Below are 23,599 nucleotides of genomic sequence, written 5' to 3' on the forward strand. Positions count from 1 at the left end.
TCAGTATATTGAAGATTCACGTTTGATAAAGAAGAAGATCGGCACCCAGTTTCTAAGTCGCTTGGTGACTTTTGTGTTTCTTCTTATGGAGGAGCCTGAAAGTTTTGAGGTGAGTTTGCCTCATTTGCGCCTTGGGGGTGTCTTCAAGGACACAAAGGAGCCCACTACAGCTCCCTGGGATGCAAGAAAAGACGGCAATATTCTTGCCCTAACCTACCTAGGAGGTGTCATGGATGTCGCAAAATCCATGGGTGATAAGGGCGGAGAAGCATCCTTCAAGCCCGCTGCAGATGCGCCGGAGGAGACATTAACTCCTGAGGTTTTTTTTTGAACACCTCTCCCCAATTGTCATAAATGGGGAGGAATATTTGTTTTTACATGATCTTGAAAAAAATCTTGACATCCGCATGGATGAGTGCCTGTCCATCCTCTATGCCACTGTAGAGTCCTCTGCCATTGACCCCTCCTCCGATCCACTAGATCAAAGCCTCCTACCCCTTGGAGAGAGTGTGGTAGATACAGTGGAGTTGGCAATGGTGGTGGTGACAGATGCATCGCACTCATCTGTGTTGGAGGATGAGTTTTTAGCTACACGCGCATTGCTTGAAGCCCAACGCACTCCTATGCCTGTTCATATGGATGAACTTGAGAGTGTCGCTATGGCTCCCAATTCATCCATTTCTCTTGATAGCAAAGGCATAAACGATGAGGACGACGAAAAGCAAGAGGTATCAATTAATTTTTGTTTTGTGATTACGTTAATTTTCATTGTTGCATTCTGAAATCTTATTTACCTATTGATTTCTTTGTAGAATGTTGTGGAGTTGGATGAGCATGCATGTCGGGGAGGAGATGGTAGGCGCCAAGCTTTCGGATGGCAATCATTCCTTGCGCATTACCTTGGAAAGCTCCCCCAGGACGGCTTTGCGATAATCCACAAGGAGTACACTCCTTGTGGTCAATTTTGGGTGTCAATGATGAAAGCAATGAGCCGCATCCTATGCATGTCAACCATATCTCAAGCCTCCGAAGTCATTTATCTTGTAAATAAATCTCTGGACAGTGCTGCATTTGCGACACACATTCGTGGTCGTGTACTTTGTAACATGGCCTTAAGCCAAGCTGTAGGTCTAAGAAATGTGGAACAAATTTCTTGGGATGTGTTGCACAAACAGCTTCCCTGCGCCCAAGAGCGACGAGAAAACATTGCTCTCCATATCTTAGATGGGTCAAGCACTCAATAGCTGCATATATCTTGTAATTAACTCTTTCAAATTTGTAATGGGATATATCACATCTTTGTGCTTTGCTATTTCAAATTTGGAATGGGACTTGATTTTAACTGTGAAATTCTATATTGAGTTTATATTACGATAGACAGTAGGTGATTGGCTCTATATTGTGCAATTCTCTGAACCAAGATCAAGATTTTTTTTTTCATATAAATAATAAAAAAAAGGCATAATATCAGTGTAGCCTAGCCAAGAAAGGTGAAAAAAAGCTATCCGGGAGCCTGCGTAGAGGCGCGCGAGAGGGTGAAAGTAACTGTTACTTTTGCCCCCCCCCCCCCCCCCCCCCCCCCCCCCCGCGCCTCTACAGCAGGCCCCCAGATAGCTTTTTTTCACCTTTTTTTGGCTAGATTTGTCAGACTGCATTGATATTATCCCTTTTTGTTTTTTCAATTAACCACAATTGGTTGATTATTTTATCATCTTGAAAATGTCAATCGATGAGAAAATGCAGTTGATTATTGACCTGGATTCAATATTCTATCTATGTATATGCAACGACTAGATACAATATTTCATTTTGCTAAGACTCGGGACATTCGCCAGGTTGACAGCTCTTTTCATTACCTTCTATCGACATCTCTCTCTCTCTCTCTCTCTCTCTCTCTCTCTCTCTCTCTCTCTCTCTCTCTCTCTCTCTCTCTCTCTCTCTACCTAGTTCTACTTAAAATCATTTTTTCTTTGAAAGCCATTTCAACCACAAGAACTCACTTTTGAAAGAAAGAACTGACATCTAGAATTAATCTCACAGCATCATATCACTTATAAACACAAATGTTCAGTACGATGGAAAAGAAATCACTAAAGCCACAACTCGTCATATTTGAAAAAGATATCTTTACATTGCCAAAATGGCATAAAAGTCAAATTCAGTTTCTCTCTCCTCTGATTCGATGTGCAAGAGCTATATCCTTGGGCATTATTGTCACCCGTTTTGCATGAATAGCACACAAGTTTGTGTCTTCAAAAAGAGAAACTAGTTGATATTCTGCCGCTTCCTGCAGAGCTTCTAGGGTGATACCTTGAACTCAATACGTCATTCGATAACTTTGCATGATCTCTTTCACCAAACGTGCGAATGCTGCCTTGCGGATGAGAAGCTCTGAAGTCTTTTGATGGTCACAAATCTCTTGCAAGGCCTTTGGAATGCGTTGCTTCACAGCAAGAGCCCGTTGTTGAGGGATGGTAGTGAGGGCGAGCTTTTTGAAATGGGGCCTCTAAGCCCAAACGAATGGGCCTACCCTCACAAAATGTTCGTAAAGAGGTACGCACACTACTTGGGGCACCACCTTCTTTTGGGAGTGGAGAAGGAAACCAATCAAAAAAATAACACTTGCACTCACCCACCCAAGCAACACACTTTGAAAACCCCCTTACTCTATATACACTTTGGACACTTGAACACCATCAACGATTATGCAACCCAATGCCGTGCATCAAAATGAAATATGCAATTTGTGGAATAGCATTCACCTTCTCCCCATAAGAATACCCATAATACATCCAAAATCTTCTTCTCTCAAGCACTCATCAAAAAATCATGCGCGCAAGACTTGCCTCTCAAACACACAAGAGAATCACTTACATCAAACTAACACACTTTGCATAGAGAGCTCATCTCCATCTATGCAATGCCGTGACACAAATAAAATCACCATGAGAGGTAGCCACATGCATATGTAATGAAGCAAAAGAGAGTTGGAGTGAGAAATTTCTTTAGACCAATTGAATAAGTGTGGAGAAACAAACCAATGGTAAATTGAGAATAGAACACTTACTTGATTTCTCGCACACCTTTTAAGGGGAGGACAGACGCTGGCTAACCATCACGAATTGCGACACTTGAAAGTTTTTGAAGATGATTTCATGATCATTAACATAACCATGAGAGAGATCATGATGTATTTACAAGTTATTGAGGTGCTACAAATGATTTATTGGGTTGATGGAGTAAGAGATTGTAGAATGGAAAGAGTGGAGAATAGAGTTGCACTTCCTCCAAAGAGGAGGGTTAGGAGGGAGGATGTGAAAGATTGAGAGTTGGGGTTTTCTCTACTATTGATCAAGAAACAACATGAAGTTGAAAATATAGGTGTGTGTGTCCTTGAGTCTCTCCAAGGGGGGCTATTTATAGTTGTGTAGGAGTGGGATTATGCTACACTTAATTAGAGTAAGTGATTAGACCTAATTAAGTGTCCTTTGACCACTCATTGAATATTGGACATAAAAGGGACTATTTATTCACCAAAAATATCATTTTAGACCGTGAAGGCTCCATAGGGGTGCATAATGTAGGTGGGCCCCACCATGAGGCCCTACGGGTGGCTCCTGCGGGGTATCTCAACTTGTCTGTCTTGGCATTTAGAAAGCATCTTTAGGTTGGTCCCATCACATGCAAGTGACTTTGAACACTCATTGCTCTTCTAGAAGATGAGTAGGGGAAAAATAAGATCTCACTCTCTTGATTTACTTGATTTACAGTTCCCGTTTACTGCGAATCTGACAGATTTATACTATTTTGACCATAACTTTTTACCTGTAGCTCGGAATGACATGCTTCAAAAGGCAAAATTGACCTTCTCAACATGTTTGACATGAATTTGGACTATTCTTCACGCCCATGCACCAAGGAATTTGGTTTGGAAGGTCCACACTAGGCTAGGGAACCTTTTGCTTCAAAGTCTTCTTGTATGGGCCCTTTGCTTGTATGCATCCAAGGGGAATCATGCTTTTTCAAAAGGCTATGATGATTAAACAAATAGAGGAGGTCCCAATATTATTTGCTTGTGAAAAAAATATACAATTTGAGTTTTTTTGAAGGGAGAGAAACTATATGTATATTCTTAAGAGATATTGGGCCACCTATGTAGGGGGCATAGAAGACTTGTGGAGAGGGACCATAATCTTTGGTAAAGACAAGTGGAGAGTTGATTTCCATGGGAATTTATCTATAAGGGGTGGAAGATGGATATATTATTTTTCTACTACTAATTCACAAGAGGTAAGAAAGTTTGGGGGTATATAGTTGGTTATTGTATGCTTATTCTATTTACAAAGCAAAAAAGAAAAGGGTGGTAATATAAATATATGACTAAGGTGACATTTTTGGGAAGAGTATAATGTATGTGTCGCCACAAAGGTTAAACGAAGAGGGGGAATTTACTCTAGATAACTTAATAGCATAGAAAAATATATACACATATGAGGAAGAGGACGTTGAGTAGGCTGACAAATGTTGCAAAAAGATGGTTACCATTTTATGCCACTCATATTAGCCCTCCCCAAGCCTAGAGATATTCATATCTTTAGGAGGACGGTGTTGCTTCTTTTCTTCTTTTTTCTTTTTTTTTTTTTTTTTCCTTTTCCACTTTTTTTTTTTTTTTTCAATAGGAGGAGTGTCATGCACTCTTTTACTCCATTAGACCTGCTTTTCATTACCTCAATCCCATAAATCGGAGATGGGAGGGTTGCCTTGGGTATGTTCAGATTCCAAGTCTGGTTCTTCTTTGCACATCAAAGCTTTAAAAATAGGGGGAGCATTTGCCAAGCCGAAGGGAGCCATGCCAATTTGGAGCTTAGACGATGTAGGCAGATGACTGCCTATCAACGGATTGATACGTTGAAAGTAGGGCTTTAATCTCCATCCATTGACTCTGGTCTTGTGGAGTTTTCCTGATAAATCTGCTAATCTGTAACTACCATTCCCAAACTTTGTTTTTATCATGAAAGGTCCCTCCCATCTTTGCAAAAACTTTTTGTCAAGTCGAGTATCAAGTCGGTTATCATAGCGAAGAACCAATATACCTTCCTTCAATCCTTTCCCCTTGAGCTTCTTGTTGATTTTATCCCTTTGGCTTGTCGCTTTGGTGATGTAGTGATCAATGGACTCTTCTCTATCTAGCTCAAGTCGTTGGAGATCTAAGATCCTTTCATGTAGAACCTCCTTTGGTTTTTTTGCCACTCTTGCAAGAATGCGCAAGCTTGAGAGCTCTACCTCAATGGGGAGAAGTGATTCCTGTCCATAAACTAGATGAAAAGGGGTGAATTGGGTAGATACCTTGAAAGATGTCCTGTACGCCCAAAGAGCAGCCGTCAAATGGCGATCCCAATCATTAGGCCGGTCCACAACCTGTTTAGAAATGATCTTACATATCATTCCATTCACTTTTTCCACCAATCCATTGCATTGAGGATAGTAGGGAGTGGAATGCAGGTGTTTCACTTTTAACCTCCTCAAGAGATCATTCATAAGGTCAGCCCTAAAACCCGGGCCTCGATCTGATAAGATTTCTAGGGGTGTTCCAAACCTACTACAAATATGATCAAAAATAAACTTTGATACCTCTTCAGCTGTGATTCGGGTTGTGCTTGTTGGTTCCGCCCATCGTGTCATGTAGTCAACACCCATGATGATGAAAACCTTCCCTGTAGAAGTACGAGGTAGGGGACCTATTGCATCCACACCCCACTTTTCAAAAGGCCATAAGATATTATTGGGACTCGAGGCTCATATGTTAGTCGTCTATCCCCAGCAATTTGGCATGGCTTACATGCTTTACACCAATATTGGACATCACGATGTAAGCTCGGCCAAATAAACCCTGCTTGTAAAATCTTCCTACTTGTAATATCTTGAGAAAAGTGACCACCACAGACATCATCATGACATGAAAGAAGAATTTTCTCTATCTCTTGCACACCTGGTACTCTCCTCAAGACCAAATCTTTCCCTTTGTGATATAAATCATCCCCGATCAACTGGTAAGGTGTGGCCTTCTTAACTAGTCTATGTCTTTGCACCTTGTCTAAGTGTTTGGGACACTCACCTGCTTGTAGAAAGAAGATAATGTCTTTTAGCTCCTCTTGACCTTGATATTTGGGTTCATATAGTTTCACACCTCCTACCGCCATTTGAAGCTTTTCATTTGCGAGTAAGTCTGCTTCCTTGTTATGAGTTCTCACAATGTGTTGTACCTGTGTTGCTTTAAAACCCTTCATCAAAGCTCTTGCACTACTAAGCCACTCAAACAATGTACGATTCTTGCACCTCCAAGTCCCTTGGATTTGCCTGACCACTAGCAAAGAATCACCTTTTATAATAAGTCTTTGTATGCCTAATTCTTTGCATTCTTCTAACCCAAGGGTTAGAGCAGCATACTCAGCCTCATTGTTAGAGTGAACATTGGGTAGAGTGATACCTTTTCTAACCATTACCTCCTTTTGTGGGTTTAAAATGAGGATCCCCCCTGCTGCTTTGTCTTGTTGGCGTTGATAGGCTCCGTCAAAGCATAAAGTATGGGCATTATCAATCTCCTTCACTTTGAACTGTTTTGAGCCTTCCTCTCTTTGTAGTCGCGATCCTTCCCTTTCTCTCACTTTGTAGGTGAGAATGTCTGCAAGTCCTGCTCTTGTGCTATCTTCTACAAGGAAAGTGTATTCAAATTCTTGGAGTTCAAGCACCCACTTTGCTATTCTAGATGAGAGGCTCATGTGTTGTACTACATATGGTAGATTGTGCTCTAAGGTGAGAAAAACAAATGGCACAGGGAGAAGATACGATCGAAACTTCCTTACCGCAAACAAGATTGCAAAGACCACTTTCTCCATTTCAGTGTATCCCTTCTCGGCTGGAGTCATCACCTTGCTTGCAAAATAGATCGGCCTCATGTATGATGTTTTAGGATCTTTTTGCATCAAAACAACAACAATTGCTTCGAAACCTACACTTGGAGTGACATAGTAAGTCTCCTTTGGATCTGGTGGCATTAGGATTGGGAGAGAGCTAAGAATGCCCTTCACTTCCTCAAAACATTTTGCATGTTCCCTCCCCCATTAAAATTTAGATTGGCTTGCCAACCTATGCAAAGGGGCGATGGCTTCTGCTAGGAGATGGATGAAGCGAGACATGTACCTCACTTTGTGGTTGAAGGTCATTAGCTCCTTTGTTGTTGTTGGTGGAGATAATGACAAAAGGGCCTCTACTTTAGAGGGATCCACTTGAATTCCTTGTGAAGAAACCACATGGCCTAGCAAAACCACCTGAGATTCACCGATATGACACTTCTCTGGGTTGCGTTGTCCCCCAAATTGATGGAGCCTCTTAAGCCCCTCTTCAACCTTTTGGCAATGAAGTGATCTACAACTATAAATACAGAAATCATCCATAAAGACTCTTATAGATTTTCCAAAGAATGGCTGAAATACAAATATTGTGAATCTCATGAAGGTGCTAGGAGCATTGGTGAGCCCAAAAGGCATTACTCTGAATGCAAAACATCCCCAAGGTGTGATGAAGGTGGTTTTTGGTTGGTCCTCTTCTGCTATTCTAATTTGAAAATATCCTGAATACCCATCACACACAGTGTAGCATTCGTGACCTGCTACTTTATTCAAAATTTCATCTTGGAAAGGGAGAGGGAAGTGGTCCCTCTTTGTCGCAGCGTTGAGGGGTTTGTAATCCACGCAGACCCTCCACTTACCATTCTTCTTGGGAGTGACTACAATAGGTGATACCCATTCGGAGTTGGATACTGGATAGATGAAGCCAGCCTTCAAGAGTCGATTTACTTCCTGTAGGAGAGCCTTTTGCTTCACAGATCCTAGTCGCCTTAACTTTTGAGCCACGGGTTTGGTCCCTGGTTTCAATTCAATTCGATGCTCTATTACATCTACACCGCTTATTTGTGAGTAGTCAGTGATAAACAAATTGGGATACCTCCTTAACATATTGATGTAGGACCTCTTCTCCTCACAAGTAAGATCTTTTGCAAGCATCTTCTCAAATCCTTCTTCAAGGTGGTGGCATCTTTCATCCCCTCGTGTGTGATTGTCTGTTGGCTTTTCTTCTACTGGAACATCTTGAGTGTTGGCGTTGAATACAATTCCCATTACCTCCAAAGAAGACTCCTCTTCACTGGTTGATGCACTGGTTGATGCTTCCTCATCACTTGAGTAGGGACTCTCCTCCTCGCTCTCTTCATCTGCCGTGGTTTCATAGTTGATATCTAATTGCTTTCCTTCTCGCCAATCATACACCACCGGTTGACCCTTCTTAAGAATCAAACGACCACTTTCCCATTTTTGATCTGCATTCACAGCAATGAGCCAAGGCCTCCCTAGGATGATGGGATAGCCCTCCCCCTTAGTTGGCATGACATACATATCCACTGGTGCATCTATGTTACATACAGATACTTTTACATTTTCAATGATCCCCAAACACTTCACACTTGAGTTGTTGGCTAGCCTAGCTTGACAATTAGAGGACTTTGTAATTTCAAGCCCTAACTTGTTTATTGATTTTTTCGTGATCACACACATTTGAGCTCCACCATCAACATATACATTAGACACCTTTTAACCCCTTATGTAAGCATCCACAATGGGTTCCACATCTTTTTGTAGCTTTGAGACCACAACCTTAATGGAAAGATTTGCTTTCTTTTTTGGAATTCTTGTACTTACCAACTTTGGCCATTGCCTTCTTACTTTGGCTGATAGGTGTAGAAGTTGAGGCCATGAAATGTTTGGCTTTTGGGTTTGTAAATCCTCCAAGATGTTGTAGGGCTCTAGCTCCTTTCCCAATGGGAAGTCGTTGATACCAATTTCCCTTCGCCTTGATCTTTTCTTCCTGCTACTTTCAGCTTCTTCCATCTTTGACTTCTTCTTCTTGTCCCTTCTGGCTGAATTTGTTCCTTCACTTCTCATGTCTTCATCCTTATCATGTGCTCTTGTGCGTTTTTCTGCCGGCATAACATCAAAGTTTAGAGTATGCTCATCTATTACCTCTTCTAGCTTGATGATGTTGACTCCTCTTTCTTCCTCCTCATGTGGGACGGGAGGTATATTTGTTGGTGGTGGTGGTCGTCGAAGGATTTGTGGGCCTTGAGCTTGTTCTTGTTGCACAGTGAGAGGAGGCGGTCTAGGGGGATATATGTCTCCCGGAAGTCGCCTTGGATGTGGACAATTGTACATGCCATGGCCCATTTCATTGCAATTCCAACATCGCAAATCTTGAGCTTGTCTGCGTTGATTGTGATTCCCTTCTCTTGGTTGTCGTTGTTCAGGTAGGCATTGTACTAGATTCAGAGTGAGGTTCTCAAGCTGTTGAGTTAGCCTTTGTAAAACCTCTTGTTGAGAGTTATCTCCTATTTGTGAAGATTGTGCAAGAGGGGCCCTAATTGGTGCTTCCATGGTTTGTGAAGACTCCCTCTCACTCACTTCATTCAAACCCCTTGCTCTATGTACTTGGAAGTGTAGTTTTCTAAACTTGATGATGGCTACCTCACGTGCTTCTTCGAAGGTGGATGGGAATTTTAGCTCTACTTTAGCCTTTAAAAGTGGATACAAGCAAACCATGAATCTCTCTTTTTTTAGAAACTTAGGTGCACCACCATGATTCTCTAATGTAGCCTCCCACCTACCCCATAGATTGACAAAGGTTGCTTCATAAGAGGGATAGTCTTCAAGTGATACCTGCTTATACCCAATAAGACATTTCCATAGTCCTTCAGAAGTATCACCTTGCCCGAACTTGGAGAGGAAGCTTGCTCGCAGTCTCTCCCAATTGGACTTGATTTGGGGTTGCACGGTCTCATACCATGCTTTAGCTTCTGCTTTTAGAACCAACGGGAAGGCTCGTAGCTTTACTTCCTCTTCATCTCTCCCGGATATGAGATGTGCCATCTCCAAGTTGTCAAGAAACTCTTGCGCATCTTCCCCACTTCTTGCATAGAACGTGGGAAAAGAACTTGACATTTTGTTTAGACTTTTTTAAATCTCTTTTTTTTAAGAAACTTTTCTCTTACAGGCCGCACAAGATTATTGACACTATAAATCTGATTACATTAAAATGAAGATGTACACATCCATTGTTAATTCGTACTTTATCATAGGTAGAATAAATGGATTAATTGAAGCATTGATTTCATTGAGGCGAGTGGATCCAAATATCCTCCTTATGATAGACTGAAACCTAAACTTAGTTGCAATGATTATATGAATGGATTGCCGAGCAATAGGCCTAAAAGGTTCATTATTTTGATCGTGATTCATGTGCTACTCCTCGTTGTTGGTTTGAAGACCTCGTTCCTTCATATGGCCCTTGAGCACCCCTTCACCACTCCTTGTTCCTGCCTTTAAAACAAAATGAAAACGTGAACATCAAAAGAAGTTTCATAATTGATGATTGGAAGTATAATTGGATTGGGTGATGCCAGTATTTCTCTAAGTCTTTCTGCACTAAACATAAAAACAATGCGTTGCTGGAAAAAGACTTTTCTATCTATGTGAACATTTACTCTAATGTGTTGTGCAAAATGAAATGGATAGATGGGAACTCCATTGTTCATCACTAAAGAATTTGAAGGTAACTTGGAAATATGTTCCTCAGTCGGGGCACCACTTTATGAGGGCGAGCTTTTTGAAATGGGGCCTCTAAACCCAAACCAATGAGCCTACCCTCACAAAATGTTCGTAAAGAGGTACGCACACTACTTGGGGCACCACTTTCTTTTGGGAGTGGAGAAGGAAACCAATCAAAAAAATAACACTTGCACTCACCCACCCAAGCAACACACTTTGAAAACCCCCCTACTCTATATACACTTTGGACACTTGAACACCATCAACGATTATGCAACCCAATGCCGTGCATCAAAATGAAATATGCAATTTGTGGAATAGCATTCACCTTCTCCCCATAAGAATACCCATAATACATCCAAACTCTTCCTCTCTCAAGCACTCATCAAAAAATCATGCGCGCAAGACTTGCCTCTCAAACACACAAGAGAATCACTTACATCAAACTAACACACTTTGCATAGAGAGCTCATCTCCATCTATGCAATGCCGTGACACAAATAAAATCACCATGAGAGGTAGCCACATGCATATGTAATGAAGCAAAAGAGAGTTGGAGTGAGAAATTTCTTTAGACCAATTGAATAAGTGTGGAGAAACAAACCAATGGTAAATTGAGAATAGAACACTTACTTGATTTCTCGCACACCTTTTAAGGGGAGGACAGACGCTGGCTAACTATCACGAATTGCGACACTTGAAAGTTTTTGAAGATGATTTCATGATCATTAACATAACCATGAGAGAGATCATGATGTATTTACAAGTTATTGAGGTGCTACAAATGATTTATTGGGTTGATGGAGTAAGAGATTGTAGAATGGAAAGAGTGGAGAATAGAGTTGCACTTCCTCCAAAGAGGAGGGTTAGGAGGGAGGATGTGAAAGAGTGAGAGTTGGGGTTTTCTCTACTATTGATCAAGAAACAACATGAAGTTGAAAATATAGGTGTGTGTGTCCTTGAGTCTCTCCAAGGGGGGCTATTTATAGTTGTGTAGGAGTGGGATTATGCTACACTTAATTAGAGTAAGTGATTAGACCTAATTAAGTGTCCTTTGACCACTCATTGAATATTGGACATAAAAGGGACTATTTATTCACCAAAAATATCATTTTAGACCGTGAAGGCTCCATAGGGGTGCATAATGTAGGTGGGCCCCACCATGAGGCCCTACGGGTGGCTCCTGCGGGGTATCTCAACTTGTCTATCTTGGCATTTAGAAAGCATCTTTAGGTTGGTCCCATCACATGCAAGTGACCTTGAACACTCATTTCTCTTCTAGAAGATGAGAAGGGGAAAAATAAGATCTCACTCTCTTGATTTACTTGATTTACAGTTCCCTTTTGCTGCGAATCTGACAGATTTACACTATTTTGACCATAACTTTTTACCTGTAGCTCGGAATGACATGCTTCAAAAGGCAAAATTGACCTTCTCAACATGTTTGATATGAATTTGGACTATTCTTCACGCCCATGCACCAAGGATTTCGGTTTGGAAGGTCCACACTAGGCTAGGGAACCTTTTGCTTCAAAGTCTTCTTGTATGGGCCCTTTGCTTGTATGCATCCAAGGGGAATCATGCTTTTTCAAAAGGCTATGATGCTTAAACAAATAGAGGAGGGCCCAATTTTATTTGCTTGTGAAAAGAATATACAATTGGAGTCTTTTTGAAAGGAGAGAAACTATATGTATATTCTTAAGAGATATTGGGCCACCTATGTAGGCGGCATAGAAGACTTGTAGAGAGGGACCATAATCTTTGGTAAAGAGTTGATTTCCATGGGAATTTATCTATAAGGGGTGGAAGATGGATATATTATTTTTCTACTACTAATTCACAAGAGGTAAGAAAGTTTGGGGGTATATAGTTGGTTATTGTATGCTTATTCTATTTACAAAGCAAAAAAGAAAAGGGTGGTAATATAAATATATGACTAAGGTGACATTTTTGGGAAGAGTATAATGTAGGTGTCGCCACAAAGGTTAAACAAAGAGGGGGAATTTACTCTAGATAACTTAATAGCATAGAAAAATATATACACATATGAGGAAGAGGACGTTGAGTAGGCTGACAAATGTTGCAAAAATATGGTTACCATTTTATGCCACTCAGTAGGATTTGGGACATGGGCCTTACAAGGGCGAACCTTAAAAAACTTTTTCTTTATACGATAGGTCTTGCGATAAGGAGCTTGCACATCTTCAAGCCCACCATGTGCTCCGACTGGCTCTTCAACTCCACCGTGCGCTCCAACTGGCTCGTCTTCTACATCCTCAAAATCCTCTGCATTTAGTAACCCATGATCATGTCTAGGCTCATCTGACGGCAGAGCTCTCAAGTCACGTGGCAATGTATTCCCAGCCGAGACTCGATGATTGTTTGGGATCTCATGTCCGCTCCATGGTGGGCTTGGTGCTTCGCTGTCCGTCTCGGTTTCAGTGTATGAAGTCACTACTCGTTTCTTCTTGCGTGAAGGTTGTCCATCTTGTTTCTCTTCACCTAACCATTCCCTCTCCATCTCTGCTAGGAGCTCTTGTTCGTGTATCCAAGGTGTTTTTTGAGCACCTTGGATGTGTAAAGAATGAGGATGCAAGAGAGCTACACAAGACAAGCACAAAGCACACAGAGATGGAAAGCTTCTTCTTCTTCTTCACAGAAAAGAGAGTACAAAATGACTAAGTGCTAAAGCTGAAAAGTAGCACATATGTACATGCGGTCACTAAGTGTGAACTCGCTAGAAGCGTACTAGGCTGGCACTATAAGTGTAGTCCAGCTGTAGAATCACTGGCAGAGATCCTCCGTGTCGGTCACCTAACGCGCCAGTGAGTAAATTCCATAAGCGGCCAAGACCCGTAGTGGATGCTAGCTCAAGGTGTAGAGCTCGACATCTCAACACTCCCCCTCGAGCTCTGCATGTCGCAGAGTCCAAGCATAGTCCGGAAAAGTCGAAGCTTCTCAGCTCCGAGGGCCTTGGTAAAGATATCCGCTATTTGCTCCTCTGTGCTAACGTAGACCAAGTCGATGTCGCCCGCCAACACTCGCTCTCGAACGTAGTGGTAATGGACCTCTATGTGTTTGGTCCTGGCATGGAACACTGGGTTCCTAGCCAACTGCATGCTGCTGAGGTTGTCACAATGGATGAAAATCTGCTGGTCCACCTGCACTCCCAAGTCCTCAAGTAATGTGCGTAGCCAAGCTACCTCGCACGCCGCAACTGCTGCACCTCTGTACTCGGCCTCTGTGCTCGATAAAGCAACCGTAGGCTGCTTTTTGCTGCTCCAAGTAACAGCAGCACTCCCAAAAGAGAACATGAAGCCACTCGTAGATCTCCTATCAACAATGCTACCTGCCCAATCTGCATCTGTATACCCATACAATGCTAATGGTGCATCTGCTGCATAGAACAATGCGTAGTCAAGAGTACCTTGCACATACCTAAGTGTGCGTCGTACTCCATCCAAATGTGGCTTCCTCGGAAGTTGCATGAACTGACTCTCCAAGCCTACTGTGTAGCTCAAGTCTGGCCTCGTGATAGTCAAGTAGATTAGACTACCCACAATCTTCCTGTACATGTTGACATCCTCAACAACATCACCCTTCTCTGCACTCAGCTTTGCATTCACATCCAAGGGAATAGAAATTGGCTTACAATCAGCCATACCATACTTTGACAACATGTCCAAAGCATACTGTCTCTGTGATAGCCATACACCCTCTGGAGTCCTGATCACTTCAATGCCAAGAAAGTAGCGCAACTCGCCTAAATCTTTCATTTCAAACTCCTGTTTGAGAAGACCCTTCACATGGTCAATCTCCATAGCATTGTCACCAACAATAATAAGGTCATCTACATATATGGTAATGACCACAATCCCCACATCACTCTCACGTACATAGAGTGAATGATCAGCATGAGCTCTCCTAAAACCAATACTGACAAGATACTTGGCAATCCTGTCATACCATGCTCTAGAGCCCTGCTTCAAACCATACAAAGCTTTGAGAAGTCTGCATACATAATCTGGGTAACCTGGATCGACATAACCAGGTGGCTGATCCATATACACTTCCTCTTGCAACTCACCATTCAAGAAGGCATTCTTTACATCCATTTGATGCATAATCCATCCTCTAGATGCAGCCACTGCTATGACAGCTCTCACTGTCGTCATCTTTGCCACTGGAGCAAAGGTCTCCTCATAGTCTATGCCATACGTCTGTGCATAACCCTTTGCGACCAGCCTTGCCTTGTGACGCTCAATGTTACCATCAGCCTTATGCTTGGTTTTATACACCCATTTACAGCCAATAGCTTTCTTGCCACTTGGCAATGGCACCAACTCCCATGTGTCATTTGCTTCCAATGCAGCCATCTCTTCATTCATTGCATCATCCCAATGCACATTTCCAACTGCATCCTCAAAACATGTGGGCTCCACATCCTGTATTACCTTAGCCATGTGAGCTTGGTGATGCGCTAGATACCCATCATAAGTCAATTTCTGAACTGGATTTCTGACTCTATTAGATCTGCGCGATCCTGGGTCACTCCTTTGCCCTTTAGCATCTTCTTGTACTTTCCTTACACCAGGTGTCCTCACAGCCGGAATTCCAAATTCCTCATCAAGACTTTGTTCAGAACCATCTGAATCCATGTCTACATGTGAAAAACCTGATGATGCATCAACCATAAAGGGAGGTTCATCAACCTTTTCCTTTCCTTTTCGTGATACATTCCCTGTACCTGTTGGTGGAGTAACTTGCGTACGTAGTCTACCATTCCATGGTTTCTCAACAGAGCCACGAGAAGAGGAATCTTGTGGTCCACTCAAAACTTGTGACTGTGGCCTCACATTTTGTACAACCACATCATCTTTTACATCAGCCCCAATAGTGCCATGTGCATTACTGTACCAGCTGCTCATCTCATCAAAGACTACATCTCTGCTCACTCGTAATTCTCGTGTAGTAGGATTCTAGCAGCTGTACCCCTTTTGTTCAAGGGAATATCCCACAAGAATACATTTCTCTGCTTTAGGATCCAATTTCCTACGCAACTCATCTGGTACATGCACGTAAGCTATGCAGCCAAACACTTTCAAGTGTGCCAAATCAGGATTTGTACCTGTAAACTTTTCCTCAGGTGTTACATCATGCACCGCAGCTGTAGGTGTCCTGTTCATAATGTACACAGCTGTATTTACAGCTTCAGCCCAGAAATTATGAGGCATGTTCTTCTCATTCATCAATGCACGTGAAACCTCTGCAATGTGCCTGTTTTTCCTTTCTGCGACCCCATTCTGCTGTGGAGTATATCTGCATGTAAACTGCCTGTGTATACCATGCATTCGCAGAAAATCTAAAAAATCATTGGAGAAGTACTCTCCCCCTCCATCTGACCTCAATGTATTGATTTGCATATCTGTCTCCTTCTCACTTTTGTTACGCATGAAGTAGACCCATACTTTCCTTGTATGGTCATCAATGAAAGACACATAATACCTGCAACCATGTATACTTGCAGTATCGGTTGGACCCCAAACATCTATGTGCACCACCTCAAGTGGCTTTTTACATACATTGCGCTCATGTGGAAATGAGCCCTTTGACTGTTTTCCAAACTGGCATGCTGCACACACTTTATGCATACCATCCACCTTGAATTTGGGCAAACCTTTTACAATCTGTTTTGATTGCATGCTGCGCAATCTCTGCTCATTGACATGGCCAATGCGTTTGTGCCAAATGTCAACATCAGCCACAACACCTGTGCCCTGTGCAAATAATGCAACTTTTACCTCAGGCATGTCTACATTTAGCGTAAACATTCTGCCCACACATTTGCCCTCTGTGATCAGCTTACAGCCATTCTGGAAATCTTCTACATAACAGCCATTTGGATTGAAGCGAACCTGCAAACCCTGCTCAACCATTTGTCCAACAAAAACAAGATTCTTTGTAATGTTTGGGACATGAAGTACATCTGCTAAGTACTTTGATTTCCCACTCTTCGTATTTAGAGGTATGTCCCCTACATGAGCAATGGGGTGAGCTGTGTCATCTCCTGTCTGCACATAGCCTGACACATCTGGTTTGCGCATATCTCTAAACCACTCTCCACGAGACGTCATGTGATTAGAGGCACCTGAATCCACATACCAAACATCATCTTGGGTGGAATTCTCTACAGTCATTGTATTCATTACATGTTGCATAACAAACATGGTTTTTGCTGTCATCTGCATCTCTACTAGTAGATGCATAGTTGCCCTGTTCTCTCTTTCTACTTGCTTTTCCCTTTGGACAGTCACGTGACATGTGACCTCTTTCACCACAAGTCCAACATTCTCTACTATCTGGAGTATGTTGCTGCCTGCTTGATCCTGCACCACGACCTCTTTGACTCCCCTTGCCTTGAGACTGGTTTCCCCTGCCACCTGTTTTGTTTTGATTTGATTGACTTTCCAGAAATTGGCCCCTGCAACCCCTTGGGCCTCGACCACGACCTCTACCTCTACCTCTGTTGGAGTTAGAATAGAAGGCCTGTTCAGAATTATTTCTGCCATGAGAAGAAGATGTGTCAAGGTTCTTCTCCTCAAGAATAAGCATAGAAATCAAATCTTGGAGCACGGGGATGTCGTCTCTTGTATTCATGGAAGACCTAAAATGTACATACTCATCTCCTAGACCATCCAAGCATGCACGGACAATGTCATCGTCTTCCACTGAGACTTTAATAGATCCAAGAGCCTCAATGATACTCTTGATCTTCAAAGCATAATCATTGATGGAGAGGTTGTTCCTCTTAACCTGATTTAGCTCCGACTTTAGTTGAAGCTTCCTGGCCTTGGTGTTCACCTCGAACACTCTGCCTAAGTTTTTCCATGCAATGGCGGGGGTTTCAGCATCCTGTAGATAGCCCATCATGCCATCTGTGATGCTCATAGAAAGCCAATACATCACTTTGCTCTGGCCTTGTTGCCAGTTCCTCAAAGCTTTCCTTTGTTCTGCTGTAGCATTTGCCTCGGGAATCTCTGGTTCCTTTTCATTGTCTCCTTCTACATAGTCCCAATAACCTTTTCCTTTTAGGAAATTTGTTATTCTGAACTTCCATGCAGGGTAGTTATTTTTCTCAAGCTTCTCAGTAACAATCTGACTGAAACCGTCAGACATCTTGAAGCACTAAGACAAAATAGCTGCAATCTGCAAAAACCTGCAAATCTGCTGAACCTGCTATCGTGGTTCCTGTAACGCTTTCTACACTCAACGAGTATCCACAATCAAGCGTACATACAACCACTATACTTGTACAGTAAATCTCTGTATACTGCACTTTGGAGACCTGTTCAGAAACTTGTGCGAACGAAGGGATTGTGATGCTCTTGCTCTCTTAGCCTCTCTTGCCTGCACCAGGCTCTGATACCATGTAAAGAATGAGGATGCAAGAGAGCTACACAAGACAAGCACAAAGCACACAGAGATGGAAAGCTTCTTCTTCTTCTTCACAGAAAAGAGAGTACAAAATGACTAAGTGCTAAAGCTGAAAAGTAGCATATATGTACATGCGGTCACTAAGTGTGAACTCGCTAGAAGCGTACTAGGCTGGCACTATAAGTGTAGTCCAGCTGTAGAATCACTGGCAGAGATCCTCCGTGTCGGTCACCTAACGCGCCAGTGAGTAAATGCCATAAGCGGCCAAGACCCGTAGTGGATGCCAGCTCAAGGTGTAGAGCTCGACATCTCAACAGGATGGATGAGAGAGGGTGAGAAAAAAAAAGGTTGATATTTTCTTGTTGTTTGCTTTGTGCATGCCATTGTGTAAGAAGGGGCAATATTGAAAATGAGACTCCCTCTTCTCTAAAAGCCCCCTATTTTAATAAAAATAGGTATCTTCACACTTGACCAGGCCACTTAAAAAAACTCTTAATATCATCAAAATATAAAAAACAAAAAATGGATAAATGGAGAAGTATTATATGCAACTCAACAAAGACATCTACAAACATAAACATTACATTGCATAGCATCATTTGTTATACATGTTGGGTAACCAACGTTTGCCCACTCTATGGCGATATTCACGCCACCTAGCATGATTAAGGGGTCCGGTGGAGTTTCTCCATTTCTCTTTAGCATTAAGTTGAGATTGTCTCCTAACCTCCTTGGCAAGACTTGACTTTCACGCTCGTTCTATGGCATGAAATCTCCCCAAAGAACAACGAAATAACAAATCAAACATCTCCTTCATGTAGTTGGATCTTGTAGTTCCATCACCGTGACGTGTATTTTTAAAGTAAACACCTTTGGCTCGATAATGTGATTTCTCCATTCCTTGAGTGCTCCACATGTCTAATGAACCATATTTTGACATAAAGAATGCTCCATGCGCATACAAAATATGCTGCATCAAGAAAAAATGCTTAGATCAAATGAATGTTTATGTATAGCATCAAAATTTGAACTGAACAAAGTAACTTACCATGTAGTGTGTGATATTGCTCTCTCCCCACGCTTGCATAAATGCTTTAGTGAAATTAGAAATGTGATCTTTGAACAAATTTTGTTGCTCGCTTGTGGTTTGGGGTTTCCACATGATTTGAAGCACTAACTCGAAGTGGTGACACACTTGCCTACGTAGATTTACAAGCATGAGATTTGAATCTTGATCGGTCGTACATTTGCAAAGCGCTTTCCATAGATCCCATGGAGCATCCTCCTCACCCCTCTCCTTTTGTATCTTTGGTTTCTTGAAAAACCTACGTGCTTTCACACCATTCATAGATACTGTTTGTGGCACTTCATGCATATTTTCCACCTCACCGATGATAGAAACATTGCCACCATGACATCCAATCGAATTTAGAATTGCTTCAAGTATTCGAATGGCTTCCACGGATCTGGAAAGTGGTTTCATTGTGAAAGCGTACTCTATGTGAAACTTTAACAAGCGATCAAATATACACATGAAGGCATGCAAAGTGTAAAAGTGTACATTTGTAAGTGGAAAATTGATAATGGGATTCCATGTTCTATCTTTTGTCGACCGATTGGGGACCTCCATGATAGGAAACTTCAACACCGAGCACACCCATTCCCTTGCATCATCATCCATTGACCCCGTTGCCTGACTTCCCTTGACACTTTTCTTTGAAGACGTGGAGCCACCGTACTCTCCTTGTATCCTCGTACAAAATATGGACAAGGAAGAAGTGATGAAGCACCTTGTTTACACCCAAGTATACATTTGATTGTTTTTAGATCACCTCCTACGTGCCACTCAACATCAGATGTACCTACTCCATCTACTTATAGCTTTTCTCTCTCTAGTTGTGCCTTAATAACCTCTGTGATCCATGGGATCATAGAGAAGACCCATGCCAACACCTCATGAGTCTCTTTCGGAACTTCAAAAGCTCCTAACCACCATATTTCCTTTTTCGATTGTACATTAAATGATGGTTTCTGAGAATGATCACCGATAGCATCGACTTTTGCAAAAAACATTGCCTCATTCATGAGTGTCACACTCATACGTTCCAATCTCCGTCCTTTGACAATTTGAAATTCATCTAGCTTAAGAATAAATATGAGATTCTCTCCAAGTACTGAAACAACACAGGAATTGAATTGTTATACTAAATGATATTCAATACAGATAAAAAATGGCATTAAAATTTGTATTACCTTGTGGAGACAAAGCATAAAATTTAACCATAGCTCGTTGTAGTCGTTTCAAGTCAACAAAAATATTGTTGAATTGATGATAACCAAAAGACTTTGCCCCATTAGGAATAGTATTGCCCCCCTTTATATTACCACGTGACTTGGCACTTGTGGAAGAGTACATCATGGATCCTTCAATGTGTTTGTATTCGCCAAGGGATTCCCGAACGAGATCATTGTTTGCTTTTTTTGTAAGTCGGACCCTAGGTGGAATAGGAAACAAATTCTCGGTGATGCTTGCTCTCGTGATGCATCTTTCATCAATCCATGAAGTGCATGGTATGCATTTGTGCTGATCCCAACCTCATCACAAGCTCTCTGGACATCATCCTCAAACACAAGGTAAGTAGATATCTTTTTTAGGATCTCCTTTGTGATGGCATCTTTCATGTGTTTGGCCTTTTCGCAACCTATGATGTAAAGTATATCTTCCTTTGAGATGCATCCTAGGAGAAGATTGCAACGGTCCTCTTGTCTAAGACTTCCACACACATCTTGTATAGATGTCCTATTTTAAAAGGTGAACCGAGTTACAAATTGATGGAAATTATTATAAGTGATGAACAACTGTGAATTAAAAAAAATACCTGGTTGCCGTGATCTGCTTCTTACGTGCCCCTCCATTAGAGGCTAAGTTTTCAATGGAAGAGAACTCCCTCTTAAGCTCACGCATGCCAAATGGAGTGGCTTTTAGGTGCATCATTGCAACCTGTAGCTTAGCTACCCCTTTTTCTGTAGCTTTCATCTCCTCTTTAAGATCTTTGAGTTGTTTCTCTGTGGAATGTAGTTGTTGTTGGAGATTTGTGGAATGAATGTGTAACACTTGACATTGTTGTCGGAACCATGCCGATGCACCTACGTGATTGGAGTCCAATCTCTTACAATACCCAAGAAGACCACGTTCTCCTTCTCCCACATATTTGATTAAGCTTGGGAGTGTACGGAATTTCGGATGACAGCCCACGAGCGGATCTTTTGGATACAACCCTCCATCAAGCCACAAGTCAACATTGGTTTCTCCTCGAAACCTTCGTACGGATGTCGGTTGAGATGTTTTCTCGTCATTTTTTGATGTGGAAGCAAATTCGATCGGTAAACGCAGACTGATATTAGTTGACCTAGTAGATGACGGCGCAGGTGATTCATTGGTTATGTCGCGAAGAGACATGGTGGAAAGTTATGATGGGGAAAAAAATAGATAAGATATACTTTTTGGGATAAAAAGACTTAAAACTATATTTTTTCATATGTAGACATATCTAGGTTCAATTGTTGAGCTCAAAGGAGGGAAATTTTTAAATTTTAAAAATTTCAATTTTTAGGCTTTATTAGATGGACGTTTTGATGATGTGGCATTATCTATTTATTCTTGGAATTAATGTAGAGAGGGACCCAAGGAATTTTAGATTTGGAGCTTACAAAAGCTAGATTCTTCTAAAAAAATATTGTTATATATATATATATATATATATATATATATATATATATATATATATGTATATAGGGACCTTTTTAAATCTTAAAAGATCCATTTTGAAGATTTTATAAAAAAATCATTTTTTGGGGTGAATTGATGCACGAGCTGAAAAGTGGATTTTGTCATAACTACTTACTCTCTTTGTTTGGTGATAGGTAGAGAGAGAATGGTTCTTCTCTCTACTTTTACTCCTCTCTCTCTTTTTACCTCCCTCTCTCCCCTACTTTACCCCCCCTCTTCCTCCTACTTTACCACTCTCATTCCCTACTTTCCTCCCCCTCTCCTATCTAGAGAGAAGTTAGAGAGAGAGCTACAAAAGTAGCCCTATTTATTGTCTTTGTTCCCTCCATCCCCTACAAAATTAGCCTTAATCTCTTAAAATTAGGAATCCTTACATGGCCCCAAGGGGGTCCAATTTTTTCCTAATGCAAGAGGCTGCCGGCACATCCGAACTAGCAAGACAAGAGGAGTGGCAGTCCAATGATGAAGTCATTCTACAAGTGAACGAGTATGCAAGGCAGATGAAAATCATGACGGAGAAACTCCTCTCAGCATCCTTTAACCACAGTACTAAAGCCAAAGAATTAGAAATGGTCATCGATGCTCTTCAAGGCGAGCTCGACGACAGAATGGCTACTATTACAGATCTCCAAAGGCAAGTACAAGAGCTCAAGACTAAAGTAGAACAGCATCAAATAGCACGAGATAGCCAACATAAGGAAATGGAGAAGTTGGGTAACTTCCTAACTAAGTTATCTGATGCCTGCAAAGTGAAAGATGAGCAGTTGACAAAAGTGACAAATGAACTTCTCACCACCTCTCTGTCCGCTCAAAAGATTCAAGTACAATTAGATGTAGCAAACGCATCACTACAGTATTCGAAACAAAGGATTAATGATTAGGCCACTTTCTTGTGGCAATTAAGAGAAAATCCAGCTGTGGCCTCGATCAAGGGAACAGATAAGGTGTATAAAGCACTTAAAAACAAAAACAGAGATTTAGAGCTGGAGTTGAAGCTGGAGCAGTCACAACGCAGAGACGTGACGCTCATGCGGGTCTAAAGAGAGAAGGAGCTCCTTAAAGAGATTGCAGAATTGACAAGAGTAAACCAACTCCTCAGAGATGGAAAGCCAGATATAGGGGAGGAGGCAGGAACTTCAGAGCCACCCCAAGTGGAAATCCCCTCGGTCTCATTTGCTGACTTCGAGATGCAGTCTACAGCAGAGCTGAGTGGGGAAGAAGATTTTCAAATCTGAGGAAGACACAGTGCCGATGATCCAGCTGTCAAAGGCTGAAGAAGATGCACTAAAGAAAAAGATCTCCTTGGAGGTAGATGAGCAGTGGAAGGCAGCTATGGATTGGGATTTGAGAATCTTACACTCTGTCAACGTCACACAACTCACTCCCAATCAAATCAATGCTCAATGGCACCAACAATCCCTGCCATTCTCTCTCATCAAGGTTGAACTCTTACAGAGGTAAAGGAAAGATTATACAGAGACATGAAAGAAGATGGCGCAGATCAAGACCACCCGAAGTGGCGGCTAAGCTGGTTGAGCAAGAATCCAAGATACTTGATTCTGTTCACGAGAGCACCTGTGGCCATACAGAAAGATCCAACATTTTGTCATGTACCTCGAGTAAGGACATGGCAAGCACACGAAGCACTGCAGAAGAAGAGACCAGCATGGCTAAACTTTCCCAGGCTGCCAGCTCCAGAGAGAGGTCAAGCAACAGAAGAATA

General features: G+C 41.8%; 1 protein-coding gene across 1 annotated transcript; it reads right to left on the reverse strand.

The window, feature by feature from the left end:
- Positions 1–20,952: 20,952 nt before the first annotated feature.
- On the reverse strand, positions 20,953–21,546 carry LOC147429770 (uncharacterized). Its single transcript, XM_086495705.1, has one exon. It carries the CDS (start codon positions 21,544–21,546, stop codon positions 20,953–20,955), a length of 594 nt encoding a protein of 197 aa, XP_086351831.1.
- Positions 21,547–23,599: the final 2,053 nt, after the last annotated feature.

This window comes from Adiantum capillus-veneris, chromosome 22 (assembly GCF_014529385.1).
Source record: "Adiantum capillus-veneris isolate H3 chromosome 22, ASM1452938v2, whole genome shotgun sequence".
In the NCBI taxonomy this organism is placed as follows: Eukaryota; Viridiplantae; Streptophyta; class Polypodiopsida; order Polypodiales; family Pteridaceae; genus Adiantum; species Adiantum capillus-veneris.

Bases quoted from the DNA above. Each gene is read 5' to 3' on its own strand.
- LOC147429770 (XM_086495705.1), bottom strand. From the start codon at position 21,546: ATGTCTCTTCGCGACATAACCAATGAATCACCTGCGCCGTCATCTACT.